Genomic DNA, 17,693 nt, shown 5'->3' on the forward strand with positions numbered 1-17,693 from the left:
CTATCTATTTATGCAAACACCAGATAAGAGATTCGGATATTAAAATCCAATCTAATCCATTTCCTAATATATATCAATCTATTCCAGTCAGGGGTACAAACCGTGGCCAAAGGGTTATCGATCTAGAAAAATTATTATATCATCTTGGACCATGGTACAATGTGGCGGCCTGAATATCAGTCATTGGTCCGTAACATGTATTTATTTGTCATTGACAATACCCATGTGGTAGTCCAGAACCATAAAAAAATTACTCATCGATCTAAATTAATTTAAAGATGGAAAAAAAAGAACAATAAATCCAAATTAAATGGTACTTAAATAATTGATGGATCACCTCGATCAAAGATATACTATTACTTATGCTAGACTTTCCTAATATGTTTTTAGTTTCCAAGTTTGTTAAGGAAAGTATCATTATTTATCCTAGATTCCTAGCTATTAGGGGAGAGACAGACTTTTGTCCTAGTAACTTTGAATCCTACAAATTCCTGCCTCTAGGTAACATAGATGTATTCTTGGTGTGAGTTTGAGTAATGCCTGCAATCTTCTGGCGCTTAGTTTTTCATTAAATTGCAAGCAAACTTTTCACTTATTGCCAGTGGCCCGTCCCAACGTTGTGCGCCTCCGGATGAGAGCAATTGCACAGAAGCCACACTCTGGTTTTAAGGCGCGTTTGCTCCTTATCATGTATGTAGAACAATAGTTATCCACAAATAGTGAGTAGTTATCTGCAGAGAAAAATAGACTCAGTGGATAGTTTTTCCCACGTACTTATCTGTTCCACCATTTTTTTTTCTATTCTTATTTTTCTATTTCTTTTGTAATTTGATTATATTATCCCCATATATTTTATAAGTAATAAATTTTACTAATATTTCATGATTATTTTGGTACATTTCTTCAGTTTTGGCTAACAAAACTTCTTATCTTAATAATAATATAGATAAGAATTTTATTACCAAAAAAAAAAAAAATCAAGACCCTCTCTGCTAGGGTTTGATAGAACATTACCGATGAGTGGGAGTTTCTATACTCTTCTTCATCTCCAAAACAATCTCTTCCTTTCTTTCGTTTTGCTCCATGAAGGCGTGGTCTTCGTCTTCTTCTGCAGCGGTGAATCATGATTTTCTCCCTCTCTCTCAAGTCGCCATGACCTGGCAACCATTGTTGAATTCGGTCTGGCAGACTAATAAGGGTGGTTGGCAACCTTTCGATGGAAAATGGGAGGTCTTGGGTCAGATCCAGATTTGGGATTCAAGTCCTTTGAAGGCGCATGGAAATCAAATCTGGATGTTGGGTGGCGAAGGATGTTGGCTATTGTTTTCTGACCAAATCTAATGGCTCTCTTACAATTTCTTGGCGACGGTGGCCAATTATTGGCAGCGACGAGATTGTCTGTCAGAATTAAAGGGTTTGATTGTTGTGGGTTTGCCATCGAGCTATTAGGGGGAGTGGTTGATTCCCTCAGGTGAGTGACGGCGGCACAGCAAGTGGACTTTCTCAGGTGAGGTAGTGCGCAAGGTACTGATATAGGGTTTTGGTGAGTCGGCGGTGGCAGGGCCTGTTACCAAGATGAAATGACAGCTAAGAGAAGTCTGTTATTTAGACTTGGGCTTGAGACTTTTTGGGTGGTCTATAGCAGTAGAAATTAGGGTTACTAAGTCTTGGATCCTGATCTAGGATCCAGGTGGTTTTTTTTTGTGTTAAAACTTGGGATCAGGGACGACTCCCAGTTTGATATCCAACCTTTTATTTTGATTGAGATCAATACCCACGAGGAACTGGCGGGACTATTGGTCTGAGATTGTTAGTGAGTCTATTGAGGGACTTTGTAGAAAATTTAAAAGAACAAGACTTGCCCTAGATTTTCACCCTGAAATTCAAGGTGGACCTGCAGGGCCCACTTTAGGAATAACTCTACCGAAAAATTAATAGAGTCACCCCTAGAAATGGATTACCCAACATATATAGAAACACACATTTACACTTCTAAACAATCATCCTTATTCTCCTGGAGCCACCCGGCTCCCTAAATCACAACACCTCTCGTTTCACAAGTTCAAGTATCAACTTAATAACATTAACCCCATAGGCTATCAAAGCAATTCTAATCCACAAGGTAAACAAGGAAAAAAGAAATACAATATGCGGAAGCTGTGATGTTGACTATGCCTCGACTAATCTGGTCTGTAAACTGGGCATTTGAAATCGAAGGGCCCAGGGGAAAGTATTGAAAAACACGTTAGTGTGAGTAGACAAAAATAAATTAATAAAATAAGATAATTTAAAATGAAATGAGCTTTAATAATTTCCCACAATTTGAATTATTTACAAAACTTCGATGCATGTAAGGTTTATAAAACATATTTCTTTAAACTCGAAATCTGGTGAAAACATAACCCCCCCCCGCCGCTGATTGGACAAAATTGGAGTAGCCCCGCTAGTCAAGTAACAGTAGGATATGGGGAAGAAGGAATCACCATACGATAAAGGAGCTTCCCAGGCTCTAGGCTCGACTACCACCCACAAACACAGAGTAAGTGAGGAGGAGAACTAATAAGCTCGACTACAACCCACGTGAGGAGACTAGGAGAACTAATAAAGCGACCCAAGTATGGTGAAGAAAACATTCGAAAACAGTAAAATCCATAAGGCTTCCCCAAGATCTCACAATAAAGTCATGAGAACAATTCCCAACCGTACTCGGAAAATCTCATGAGAAATCACATAAAACAACGACGTGTCCCACACGCAAAAAATATTCTCTAATCAATAACATATAGCGAGAAATAATAGATAGATCAATATAATTCCATCGAAGATCATTATAAATCATAAATCCAAATCCGAGCATCGCAAACTCATATTCGAAAATCATGACGGAAATCCAATCAATAAACCAAGTTATAATCTAAACCAATTCAATGCTCGATAAATGAAACCATAATTAAATAAATCATAAATTCGGAAATAAAGACATGCATCATTTAAAATCAAATTCCACTCACAGTACGACTTAGGCGATCAGGCGTAAGGATTTCCTTACAAAGCAGTGGATGAAGGATTTCCTTGCCGTACTATAGACAACAATACATCTTAAATAACTGAACGAAGGGTTCAAAATAAATCACTATAATTACGCTGAAAACTTGATATCACCAATCCTCTCAAACCTAAAAGCTCCAAAACTCCTCAAAATCAAACCAAACTCTACCAACAATATAGTTTCATCAACTTTAGCATTCTAGAGCATAAATTAAGGAAATCTAACTATTGGATCTCCGGAAATCAACACCTGAAAATATGAAATTTCGTAAATTCTCAATCAATATCAAACTTCCTCCAATTTCCACCAAACTCATACCTACAGGTTCTATACGCTACAAGGAACCCAACCAACCAAAATAGGAGACCAAATGGGTCCCCACGCGTCTCCACGTGCCATCAACAGTGGTGGGCCGTGGGGTCGGCCAACCCCCGAACCGGGATCAAAACTTATGCCAAAATCTTCCTCTCATCAAGCCTAACAACTTTCATAATTACAACAAAGTCCAATTTGAAGTCAAAAGTCCAGAATTTACCTCAAAAGCAAAGAGGGGAAATTTGAAACCCTAAATCTTCAATCTTTCAATTTGTGCTCCACACTTCAAATTGGACCAAGAGACTTTGAGAGATGGTTGTATGATCCAAGAGCCTAAAGACCTAACAAGAATCGTCGCCGGAGGTGACCTGAAACCTGAATTCCTACCAAAACCAGAAGAACAACAATGCAATGATCTTCTTCTCCGTGCTACACCTTCTACTGTCCAAACCAAGCCACCAAACCACCAAGAATTGAAGAGGACGGCGAGACCTTTCCAAATGTAGCTCCAACGTCAAAATCTGTAGCCGGACGGAGGAGTTATTGTTGGTCAAAGTTGACTAGGTCAGAGAGAGAGAGAGAGAGAGAGAGAGAGAGAGAGAGAGAGAGAGAGAGAGCATGGAAACTTACCACAGTAAAATGGAAACTTACCACAGAAACTCCACCTTTTATAGAAAACTTACCATAAACAGTAATTTTAGTATTTTGACCATAATTTTAGCATAAAAATTCCGATTTAAGTGCACCACGTGTCCACGAGGTCGGTTTAACATCATCTACAACTTTTGTGAATAAAATTTTCTCAAAAACTGACCCGAACTAAAAGTCAACTTTTGGTCCACTAAAAGTATCGAAACAATGTAAAAAGTGAAAGTAATTGTCGTTTACCATCCAAATGACCAGTAAATGGGTAAATTAAGGCACGGGACGTAACATCTACTGTCAGTTTTTTATTACTTTATTCTCCCCTGAGCTTCACTCAATTGGTGGAGTAGTATTGTGTTTAGCGGTGTCTCTTTATGATGGGCCCATTGGGAAGGGTAACTGTGTAATATTGCTTTTTTCATATTGAATAAAAATAGCTAACCTCCTTCTACTCAAAAAAGAATTTTATTACAAAAAAAATTAATAACTGCTTATCCTACCCCCAAACACCAAAAAAAATAAAAAAAGAACTAATAACTGCTTTCCAACTCCAATACAATCGTTGACTGTCAATCGGAGGCGAGGTCAACCTCCTTGCAATTAATACATTGTGTAAATTATTGTGTATACTAACCGAACGAAGTTGTGAGCAACTCAATTATTTTTCTTACTTACATATTTCTAAAATGTAGTCTCCATTTTGATACTAGAAGTCTCATTTTCTTCATAATTGCACCAATAGCACCATAATTGCCCATTATATAGATTTAGAAAGTAGTATAAAACGAAACACTCTTATAAGGCAGACAAAAAAAATAGTTTCTCAGAGTACATTGAGATTCCTATTCTAAAACAAGAACAAGAACCCAATATACCCCCAGTACACCCACTTTCTTGACAATTCATGCACCATTATTCCAAACAAAGATCAGTAACCTCCGAAGCAAGAATAAAAAACCTCAGAGATTATGATCTTTGCGACCTAAAAAATTTAAATACTTTTCAGAAGAGGAGTAGTAGACTCCCCTTCCAATTCTACCCAAGCCCACGATGTCCACATCACCATCCAAAGAAAGCCTGGTCCAAATAGCCCAAGGTATGGAAACCCTAAGAGCACCCAATCAGGGAATGCTACAAGCACTATGTAGCTTTCTCCATGAAGATCCAAATCACCAACACGGGTAACCTGCACTGCTGCCAGAGAACATCGGCATCGCAGACCACCTTGCCCAACGACGGTAGAACCACCGTGACCATCCTTGTCCACTAGTCTACAACCACCAAATTCCAGATCACCACCTCCTCCGCCATATGTCACCGCCACATAGCACCACCACAAATCTGACTGAAGCAACCCTTCCCAACAGTTAGCCTCTCCAATGAACACAGATTGAAATAGAATAGTACAACTGTCGGCAATCACCCCAACACTAGTATGTCCACCCCTGAACCTAATCCCATCATTCTTCACCATTTTGAGGTTGCTGCTGCCATTGCCATTACCACATGTAGCAGCCAAATCTAGGCCAAGAAGCCCTGATGGAAAGCCATCAGAGATCCGCGCCAGAGTCTCCGCGAGCCACCAACCCTTGTCAGCAACCAAATGTTGCTCTGGGCTTGATGCACCATCTCCAAAATCTAAGTGACACCCACACAACACCCTCGGTTGAATGAAAGTGACGAGAAGTAGGATCTATTCAGCCATGAGTCTAGCAGTGGCCATGACCAACAATTTTGAGAATTTTGATCGAAAACTGAGAAGTTCACGATTAAACCCTAACAGAGCGGCTAGGTCTAGGTCTTCCAATTTCACTAAGTTGTTTGAATTACTTCTGAAATGTTTAAAAGTGCTTTTTTAAATTTGACAAAAGCGCTTATCTAAGAAGAAACACTTTTTTTTTGTCTGATAAGAATAAGCACTTATCAAGTGTTTTTGAAAACCATTTTTAAGTGCTTCTAAAAACTCAGGTAAGAGTGGTAAGACACTTTTTTTTTTTTTTGAATTATTGAAAAACTCTGAGTCTTCAAAAAGTAATCTCAAATAGACCTAACTAATCAAGAGCACATGTTGCATGACTATCAGAACATTCAACGCATCTCCAACTACTTTAATTTCCCAGCTACTTGCCTTATTGCAACCCACACAACAAAGCCACAGCCTTAATGGCATAAGGACTTAAAAGAAACTCTTGCCATTGCTCCAACAAGGCTTCCTCTTATGTTTTATGACCACTACAAGTCCAATTGATTGAGCATTTACATTCTATGCTCAATATTGCACACTCCGTCAAAATGCAATCTCATTCATTGAGCATACAAAGCTTTCCAAAAGATGACATCTTCTTCAGTAGTGCTACCACTGAATTCTTGTGTGTGTGTGTCTATATATATATATATATATATATATATATATATATATATATTTCACTCTACATTTAACTTTTTTTTTTAAATAAATGCTGGTACAGCTGCCCTCAAGCCTTGATTAATGAAACTGTGCAATACAAGGGGGAGACATTGAGCCTAGACCCCTTATTACAATAAGCACGTAGAGAACATCTTGAAATAATAACAAAAGTCTCTACCAAATAAATATATTTAACCAGACACCAACTAACAACCAGGCTCTACATTTAACATTTTAAAACAATGAAGCTCAAACAGAACAGTAGTTTTTTGTTTTTGAGGAACACAAACAAAACAACATGAAACAAATACATTCCATATAACTTGAAGACATAACCTAACTCACAACATCTTTCCGGAGCAAAATAGGAAGAAGTCACATCTATACCAAACATAGACAAATCTTAGTGAGAATTGTATTTACAAATTATACTTTTTTTTCCTTGAGCAGTAAGATATTCCTTATTTAATATCTCATTTACTTAAACTCAAAGTTTGCCTGTATTAATTTTTTTTATTTTTAAATTGAATAATTAATATTAATTCTATGAGAGTTTTCTCATTTCTTAAGCAAAGAATGTCGAAAATGTGGAGGCTGCTTAAGTTCACACTGTTAGTGTGAAGCAGACATCAGAGGATTTAAAATTAGGACATTTCTACTACTCCTAATTTCCTCCTGCCATCTGTCCACCTCTCTCTCTCTCTCTCTCTCTCTCAAACCTCCAAAACGACAACGCCTCAGTCACTCCTCTCTCGACCCCTCAAATCTCAAACTCTCACCCACCATGAGCAGCCGGGAGGTGAAATTTAGCTGGACCTCCGCCCTCATCGGCGCCGCTTCGGCCCTAGCCACCACCTCTCTTCTCTCCGCTAAGCCCAAGGACCCCACCTTCGACCTCATCTCCATCGATCTCACCTCCTTCAAGCTCAACCTCCCTCTCCTCGACGCCGGCCTCGTCCTCACCGTCCACATCACCAACCCCAACATCACCCCCATCCACTACTCCTCCACCACCATGTCCATCTTCTACAAAGGCTCCCTCCTCGGCTCCGCCGACATCAAGGCCGGCTCCCAGTCCGCCAAGTCCTGCAAGCTCCTCCGCCTCCCGGCCCGCCTCGACGGGCTCCAGCTCGCCCACCACGCCGCCAGCTTCGTCTCCGACGTCGCCAAGCGCCAGATGGTGCTCGACGCCGCCGTCGATATTGCCGGCGCCGCCAAGGTTCTGTGGTGGGAGCATAAGTTTGTGGTGCACGTGGACAGTCACATCACCGTTGATCCTCTGTTTCTTGACGTCATTGAGCAGGAAAACAAGTCCGATTTGGAGATTTTTGTTTCTTAAAAGTGTTTGGATTTCAATTGTTGTTCGTTCTAGATTGGTAGTGTTGTAAGCTAGCTCTAGGTGTTGTGTTAACAAGCACTTGAAAATTTCAACTTCATCATTAACCTTATCTCTTCTGTTCTTCATCTTGCATGTTCGGTTCCTCTGCTTCTTCTTCAATCTCTAGTACTTCTTCCATTACCTCCTTCAACTCCACCAACCCGGAAACCCAAATCCGGCATAGTGCCATATCTCATGTATGTGGAGCTCAGTAGTTTTGTGGTGCTGTCCGTCCTAAGATTCTGAGGATTTGGTGGAATACCAAATCCCAATCCCACTGCCACTGACACACAGAGCGAGATAGCAAGAGTAGAGAGTAGAAATGCTTTCTCCTGAAAAACAAAAGTCTTTCATAAATAATCTTTGATACACAACAAAAAAGCTTATCTCTGTCATGGCTAAGAATTTCATTTTCTGCATTTGTTCGAAGATCACTGCTTGTTAAATGGCTTTTTGGATCCCTTGTGGCTTTGAAGAGCCCTTGTTAAATGGCTCTGAGGGTTGGATACTGGCTCGGGGTTCCTGAAGTCTTCTCCGATCTGTTGTTTCGCTTCTTATCTTTCTTCACATTATACATGTTAACGGCCTGTTTCCCACAGAATTCCATTCATAAGTATATAATAACTCAATTCGCTAATGCTGTGGAAACAACCATTGCCAGCAAAAGAGAATTAAGCAAACCTTATTAACATTGAGCATCTCATGGGAGTTCTTAGAAATGACTAAACGTGATTAGGCATACCTATGCTTGCGTGGTTATGCACATTCTATTGAATAAAGCTTGGCTGAAAAACTGATTTTCAGAAACTATTCCTTAATTGGAATGAAAAAACCAATGTTTTTAGAACTATTTAACTACATGACATAAAGTTTACACCTTAGATTATTCAAATAAAGGAAAGGAAAACAGTTGGGCAGAAGTACAACCAACAAATTACACAGCTGCAAAAGATCTCAACCACACAACCAAGCGAACTCAAATGCCCCAATGCAACATCCAGTTTCATTGCTGCAAAAAACTAGCTGTGGACTATGCATTAAACCATGGTACTAGTTCAGGGAGCAAAGAATATCGGCAAAGGGGACAACGAGGATCGATCTCCAGCCACTTAACAATGCAAGGTCCATGAAAAACGTGCAAGCAAGGCAATCGACTAGTGTTACGTCCAACCTTAAAGTCATCCAAACAAATAGCACATGTCCCACGTTTCGTAGCTTCAAAACGATTATGTAGGTCCGCTCTAGTCAGTTGATCATCAAGATGATGCAATATTTCAATCCCTGCAAATCTTCGCACACGAATGGAATCATTAGGAACCAAGGGAATGGAGTTTTGAACAAAATAAATTATTTCTGCCACAACATTTGGGGAGTTCTAATTTGCCTCGAGGAGGAAAATGGGTGTTTAGAAAGTCTACTATAATACGCCCTGAAGAGGATTGCATAATACTAGCTAGTAGAATCGTGGTTGTATAACTCGGAAGGACGGACTGTAATGACCTTTGTTGTCGTTGTGTGGGGGATCACCCAAGTTTCTCGAGTATCTCTGTTTTTTATCTGATCTTGAGTATATGATATCTGGTGTAAAAGCGTGTCGGGTTTCATTGAGGAACACAAATTTGATCTTAAGCGCATCATCGTCACGTGGTGGAATATCGGACGAGGTATCAACAGACCTGCACAGTAAACCATTCCATCTCACAAAAGCATCGATCGAAAGTGTTGATGCTGAGCATATATAATTGAAGAATGAAGACACGAATGGCAGGGACGTTCTGCTCAGCTACTAAGCTAATGCTGTAATTTCAGAATGAAGAAATGAATGGCAGGCGTCCTGTTATATAGACAAGGATTACCAATCCCTGCCGAGATTACTCTCTCTTTCAAGTTTCCTATTTCTACTTGGACCCGGATTCCCTACTAAGCAACTTTATACAGCATATACCAATCAGATCGATTTTGATTAACGAAAATTCAGAACAGAAGTACAAGTAACAAATAAACGTACAATAAGATTACCAAAAATTTTGCCGACGCTGTTTTCCGGTGATTGTAACTGTTGGAGGAATCCAAATTCACAGAATAGTGTGACTACTTTTTAAGAAAAATTGCAGTAAGGAATGGCTGGCGGTTCCATGGAATCTTAATTTCTATGAGGATCCGAGGCTTTTCTTATGCGTTGGCATTCCTACCTCACAGATTCTTTGGTGACTAGGCAAAGGCGAAGTGTGAGGAGAGGAAGGCCTTTAACCATTCTAGTCGAGGGTCCGCTAACTTTGGTCAAGGTTCGGCTAGCTCTAACCCAGGGTTTGGCTAATTATAATCCTAGCCGAATCAATAGTGCTTGAGGTTGAGCCAATTCTACCCGAGACATGTTCCGAGTTAATTCCTAGCCGGATTTGGCCAACTTTTCCAAGGCAAAATATTTAGGCGACAACCAAGCATATGAGTCATTATTTCTCATTATTCAAAGTATTTGGAGAAGCTAGCAACCCTGAGTCCCTGAATATGTATCGTAGAGTTTTAACTTCTAATTGTAAGTTTCTATTACCATGTCAAAGGTTTTACGTAAAACTTACTTTTGTTATCAATAATTTCGACAATTAATGCCGAGATTGTGTTTTCTTTTTTTTTTTTTGAGGGGAAAGGAGGGATTTTTTTTTTCTTTGTTCAACATCTTTATATTATATTACAAAAGATATTTTTTGTCAGATGTCCTTGACCAAATACAAATACATCTCCGTACAATTCAGCATTCTCAGTATTTTACTAAATCTCTAGATACACAAATCTACATATTTATATTGCTTTATGTACTGGTATTTCGTACTGAATAATTCTTAGGTTCACCCTAGGGTGAATTAGCAAATTCACCATCTCTTGCGATTAATGCATAATAACTTTATAATTTTCTTATCCAACCATTCATGTTGTATAATGTAATATAAAGATTAGCTCTGTAAAAAATCAATCAAATTGAAGACCTTTTAGTTATTCATTTCTATGAAATACATGAACGGTTCATCATAGTAATAATAAGTGTTGTTAGAACCATCCATTTGTTTGATTCAATTAGATAATTAAACAATTTCTGATTCGATTGATTTTTAACAGAGATGATCTTTAAAGGATAATTTAATATATAGACCGTTGGATTATAAATTTATTAAGTAAAAATATGTTAATTGACAATGGGGGTGAATATGCTCATTCACCCTAGGGGTGAACCTAAGAATTATTCTTTCGTACTTCTTGCTATTTACTTTCCTACACTTAATTTATTTTGTTGTTGTTTAATTATCTCATTTTATTTTCATCTTTTCGTATTATACAAATTATATCAAAGAAATAAAAAATATCGCATGAGCATCTTTATCCAATAAACAAGTTTTCTAGGGTTCAAGCTTCTTTAATGGGTTAAATACTGTTTACTCCCTGAACTTTAAGGGAAAAAACAGTTCAGTCCCTACCTTTTCAATTTCACATGTGTACTCCCTTATCTCTCAATTTTGGACCAATAGGTCCAATTTGTTATTCTCCGACCAAAAATGTCTATTCTACCCTCAAATTTTTTAATTAATTAATTTTTTTTAAAATATTTTTTTCTCTTTTGTTTTGTTTTTTCTTTCCTTTTTTTGATTGAGCAGATGAAGAGAGATTTTGTGTTTCGGATTGATTTGGTCGCTTTAGAAATTTTGATGTTGAAGGAGAAGAGAGGTGGAAGAAGAAGAGATAAACAGAAAAGATAAAAAAATAAATTAAGAAAAAGAAAAAAAATGAACTGAGGGTATAATAGACATTTTAATAGAGTTTTTTTCAAAGTTCTAAAAAACGCTAGGCGCTAGTCGGGCGGTGACCCAGGGACTAGGGCCTAGGGGCCTAGGCGGTTTTTTTTTTATTTTTAAATTATTTTAATGACATAGAATAATATAAATGACAATATTTAAAGTCTAAAAATTAATTATAAATATAAAAATAGTCAAAATATAGAATAAATTAGGGTTTATGACCGCCTAGAACCGCCTAGTCCCCGCCTAGCACCGCCTAGCACCACCGTCTAGGCCGCCTAGTCCCCGCCTAGCCCGCCTAGTAGCCCAGCGCCTAAGGGAAACGCCTAGGCCAAAATCGGAGCGGTTCCTTGCCGCCTAGGCCGATTTTTAGAACAATGGTTTTTTTACGGAATGGACCTATTGGTTCAAAATTGAGAGATGAGGGAGTAAACGTGTGAAATTGAAAAGGCAAGGACTGAAGTGTTTTTTCCTTGAAAGTTCAGGGAGTAAATAGTATTTAACCCTTCTTTAATTAAGGTGTCCTTTTACTTTCATTTTAGTTTTCATCATGACTTGCAAATATTTATCTTTATAGATTTTTCATCGTTATTTTAACATGAGAGTTTCTATTGGGACTTCTAAATCTGCTCACTTGACCTCACTCTATTATGAATTATTAAATGACATATATAACCTACTATAAAATGACTATTAAGGACAATAATTATACCAAAAAAATATTATATTTATTTTATGTAGACTTTCGAATTCAATAATAGTAGATTGTATTCCTTATTAATTTCCTAATCTATTTTCATTTTCCAATTTCACTACAGACTCATTAAAGCATTCATATATATTTAATAAGAATTAAAAATATGGTTAAGATCATGTGACATAAAAATGTATGATATATATGTTGAACACATATTGGTGAGGAAAAACAAAACAAATCCTCTTATGATTTATGACCTAAATCTAAGTTAATCCATTATATTTGCAAAATAATAATAATAATAATAATAATAATAATAATAATAATAATAATTAATCATGTGGTAAAAAAATACAGAAAAATAAATAAACATTAAAAAACGAACGATTTTTTTTTTGAAAATAAAAACAAATGATTTCTTCATTTGTTTTTTTTGCACAGCTAAAATAGAAATTTTTTTAAAAAAAAAAAACATAATAGTTCATGGCATTTTCTTATTGATTAGATATTAATTTTTGAAACTCAAGTTTGATTAAGAAATGTATATTTAGTTAAGATTTAATAATTTGTTTGCAAATTATATGAGTGAGGTTATTTGAGGAAGTTTAGTAAGTAAATTTAGTATTTGAAAATTTGATAAGAGGTGTAAAAAGCATAGAGGTCAAGTGAGTAAATTTGGAGGTTCCAATAGAAAAACTCTTTTAACATTCACATTCACGCACCAAATTGTATTGCATAACACGAAAATATCCATGAGTAACATTACTTTATGTGAAGTCCTTGCATCCAAGGCATAGAGAATACAGGCAGATCGTTCATTTCTTGGCTAACAATCTCTTATTTAGAAGTTCAAAAGCACAGAGTGAACAAAGCAAACAAAATTTAGCTGGTCTCCTGGCCATTATTTGGCACGCTCTCACAATGGCACTAACTTAGAAGAACACGTGCAAGTGAAGAAGCCTCTAGCCGCCTAACACATGGATTAATTAATTTCTCAAATCAACAGGTTCCCAACCTATAAATGAACACGAAGCGGGATGAGGATCTTTCATTAAATGGAGAAAAGAACGGTGGGAAAATGAGCAATTAGATTAGCATTACCGTATCTTGATACACTGATTCAGTGAGTCGAATACAAATAACAAAGTAAGAAGCTTCGCCTCTCCTCACAGTCCAGCCACTTCTTTCCACGATTCATTACGAGTAAGTAAGCTCTTGTTAGAAAGAGGTTAAAGAGCTTTGGCTGAAAAGTGGCCAATAATGCCAAAACATAATACCTAAAATGGTTGATTTACAACGAGACAAACTTTAAAAAAAAAATTAATCAAACCAAAGCTTTAAGACAAGGCAAGAAATAAGGAACAATTACACCAGCTAGCATTCAATCACGTTGTCACTTGTCAGTATATATAGATTTGTGTATGTTGGCATTCCCTTTCAAACTATAGAGTCCTAGGTCTAGGTTTCTTAGGTCAATGGAAAGTAAGGCTGAAGATCAAACTTGAAAAGTAAGGCAAGACCTCAACTGACTCATGCAACACTTACGTGACTTTATTTCATTGCATTTGCATAATAGTGTGCCAGGATTGATGACTGTGCTTTAATCCCGAAGGATTGACAATTGTGTGGATATATCTTCAAAAACTTCTAAGGAGCTCCCAAAAACTCGGATTACCCTAGGTCTCCCTTTTTGAGAATTTGCTCGTCCGGCGGCGCTTGGGATCGGAGAGGTTTTTGCCTCATTGTTACTGGGCCGCTGCCGGACGGGAATTACTATTCGCTCAGGGAGGTCGTGAGAGGGGCTTTGAATCTCGAGGCTTGGCTGGGTGGAGGTGGTGAGGTCCAGACGACATCGCTGGTTCTGTTTGCGTTGTGCAGGGATGGAAAGCTTTGGCGGGATTCTGCGGATCTGGGTAGCGGCTGGGTTCTGATGGGGAGCGACGACGGGGCTCGGAGGAGCTTTGCGGCGGTGACGATCTGGATGCTTCGGGCTGCTGCTTGCGTTTTCTGCAGAGATGCGCGCGAAGTTGGCCAAGTGGGGTTGTACGGCGTATGCTGGGCCGGCAGGATGGTGTTGGTCTGTGCGGCACAGATATAGCGGACTGGTGGTGGAGAGTGGTGCAGCGTGGGTGGATGTGCGACTGATGGTGTTTTGGGCCTTGCTCCAAATCTTGTTGAGCCTTGCAGTTTTGGGCTTTCTTCTTTTGAGCCGTCCATTGGGCTTTAATTTGGGCTAGGGCTTTGCCTTTGGCCCAACCCTATGTTTTTTAGTTTTATCTAAATTATAATAATTCCTTGTATTAGGAAACTAGGCACCGATGTGCACTCTATGTCTCTTTAGCGTCTCTGGAGTAGTACCGAATGAGGATATTCGCTATTTCTACGATCTGAAATGTATAATGAGTGGGTCTATTGCTACGTACCATTAGACCTGTAAATGGATCGGATTGACCTAAATCCAAATCCGTTTACTAAATAAAAAATTCAATCCAAATCCGTTCCGTTAACCCGGCGGATAATTGATAACTCGATCCAAATCCGTATCAGCCGGATTAACGGATACCCGATCCGCTAATTCAACCCGTTTATAATTTAAAATTTTTAAATAATAATATTAAATTTATATCATGATACCTCATAAGATATTAATAAAATATTAAAATAATATGAGAAGTATCACAAAAAGTAGAATTATGTACATTATAAAAAATTCTTAATGCTTCTTGGAATCTTGAGTGATGGACTGTCCCTTAGATTTCTACAAAAAAATTGTATTAGAAATTCTTCATATTTTATATTTTATATTTTTCAAAAATAATAATATATTAATAAAAAAAAACATTTTATTATTATGAAAATGGGCCGGATCATTAACGAATCGGATTGACCTAAATCCGTATTTGACTCGTTAAATAAACGGTTTAATAGATTCGGATCATTAACTGATCAACCGATCAAAATTTTCGATTCAAACCCGTCCAATAGCCACGGATCTGGAGCGGGTCCGGATCAAAATCCGGCCATTTACAGGTCTACGTACCATTGTGGGTACTACCACTACCTTCTTGTATGTCTATGTCCTTAAATGACAGCGGCAGGGTATGTAATGACCTATTCTGACTTGTGATGAATATATTATTTCGCCCTGTGGGCTTGATTCAAAAAAGAAGGATTGACAATTGTGAGTCTATCAGTTTTGATGTATTGCCTTCAAAGGAAAATCAACATCTGAGGTTTAATATATGATTTTATTTGGTTGCTTTTTACATTAGTTATATATATATATATATATATATATATATATATATATATATATATATATATATATATATATATATATATATATATATATGTATATATCTTCTATTCTTAGGAGAAAATCCTTTTCCTTGTCATGCTATCTTTTAGGAAAAATCTATTTCCTAATAAAATTCAGTCATCTCAATGGAATTTAATGTACTCAAGCTGTTAAAGGGAGTCTTTCTTATACATATATATTGCACAACCTTTCAGATCATATGGTATGCTTACATAAAAATGGTCTATGCATTTGTCATAAGAACGAGTAAGCTTCATTAGTGCTTGCTACTTTACATGTTCCATGTTGAAGTCAATTAGACAATTAGCAAGGAAAGATCTTTCTTAAATCATTCATATCATATTGTATGCTAAAGTGTCTTACGATCGAGATTAGTTGGGAATCAGATGTATGCAAGCACTGGAGTTTTGAAGGCTCAATAGTCGCAGTCAGCCCTACTCAAATCGTTGAGATAAGTATAAGAACTTCTAGAGCCGGTGAACAAGTTAAAGAGAAAGATCTTCAACCAGCTAGAGTGAGTCTAGTCGAGGTCAGAACTATCCATATTGGTAGTAAGTTCATTTTGTTATTTGTTTACATTCATATAGTGTCTGATTAGTAGTTGGTCTTCAAGGTTAAAGCCCGCAATTGTTTCTCTCATCGTGAGGTTTTACTACGTAGCAATTATTTGTGTTCATAATCTTTAATTTCCTGGTTGTTTCTGAATGTACGTTTGTTATTTAACTTGGTTTTGTTTTGTGAGTTGCCTATTCATCTCTTCTTTAGGTCATTTCTAGTATTTTTATCATGCATCAAAGCAGGTCACTAGATATCTAGAGAGGTATGTGGGTAGCCTAGGACGGATCGTGATAGAGAGCATTCGAGTCATCAATTGAAATCCAACCCTTCTTCAATCGGGAAGATTATGCTCAATGGATAGTCATGATGCAAGTCTTCTTGCACTTACATATATATATATATATATATATATATATAAGATGAGCATATCTAGACGTACGTAGTTGAAAATGGGTGGCAACATCCAACAAAAAAATATTGAGCCTAGATCTATCGGAGGCAATATGTTCATGTTACAATCAAGCGTGTAAGTCGTTATTTGTTAACTTATATGTTGAGAGAAATTAAGCATTCAAAGAATTTAGAGAAGCCTATACTTAAACATGTATTATACAGTTTTAACTTTTAAACTGTAGGCACTTAAGTATTTCAATCTTGGAGTTAATTGAAAAATCTCTTCTCGCCACCTCTCTCTGGTGGGTCTCCGTACCCTTTTCTCTTCCTTAATTTGATGGTGGCGGCGGGCTTTGTGACGGCGGCTCCGGCCAGCTCCAAGCATCGTGGTGGCCGCGGCTACTCCTTCCCCCCTCCTCTTTTTCTGTCTATGGTGTGCATTTGTCAGTTGTGAGACTGAGGCCTGATTAACTGTGGGATTGAGATCTACAGCTTACCTTCTAGCCTAAGCTGATGGTTGGGATGACTTGCTCTATAAATACAAATCCTCTTTTTGCCGGAGGCCATCACAATACCAAATCTGCAATTCTAATCATCTTCTGCAATTCCATAACTGTTTCATTCTCTCGCACTCACTTTCTCTCTTTCTCTATGAATTCAATTTCTCTCGAAACCCTTAAAACCCAATTTTTCAATTCAGAGGCTTGATGGAGGGATATCCAGTTGGTTACCGGTTTTACCCTATCGACAAGGAGCTCGTTGATAGAAGCATTATATACGACGTTATAAGTGTTAAACTTTTTACATTTTACTAAGTTATTCTCTTATCATTATTATCTATAACTAATTAAGTTTAGTGTTTTTAGGTACATTTGAGCTTACAATGCAGGAAATGAGCTAAGAGCTGGAAATGAAAGAAATGAAGGCAAGGAACAAATGAGGTGCAGAAATGATCAGAAAAGGACAAATGAGGCTTTCCCAATTCTACTAGAAAAATGAATCCCTACTGAAATAGGAATCCTGAGTCAACTAGGATCAAGCTTGGGGAAGTGACGAAAATGACAAATAATGGAATCCCAGTTGGGCAAGGAAACCCAATTCTGCAAGGAAAAGGAAACATAATGTGACTAGGAGTCCTTGTAGA

General features: G+C 37.6%; 1 protein-coding gene across 1 annotated transcript; it reads left to right on the forward strand.

Moving 5' to 3' along the window:
• Positions 1 to 7,093: 7,093 nt before the first annotated feature.
• On the forward strand, positions 7,094 to 7,864 carry LOC133732050 (uncharacterized). The gene has a single exon (XM_062159505.1). It carries the CDS (start codon positions 7,201 to 7,203, stop codon positions 7,753 to 7,755), a length of 555 nt encoding a protein of 184 aa, XP_062015489.1. The 5' UTR covers positions 7,094 to 7,200; the 3' UTR covers positions 7,756 to 7,864.
• Positions 7,865 to 17,693: the final 9,829 nt, after the last annotated feature.

The sequence above is a fragment of the Rosa rugosa genome, chromosome 2 (genome assembly GCF_958449725.1).
Source record: "Rosa rugosa chromosome 2, drRosRugo1.1, whole genome shotgun sequence".
In the NCBI taxonomy this organism is placed as follows: Eukaryota; Viridiplantae; Streptophyta; class Magnoliopsida; order Rosales; family Rosaceae; genus Rosa; species Rosa rugosa.

Coding starts and splice junctions, on each gene's coding strand:
- LOC133732050 (XM_062159505.1), top strand. CDS start 7,201: ATGAGCAGCCGGGAGGTGAAATTTAGCTGGACCTCCGCCCTCATCGGC.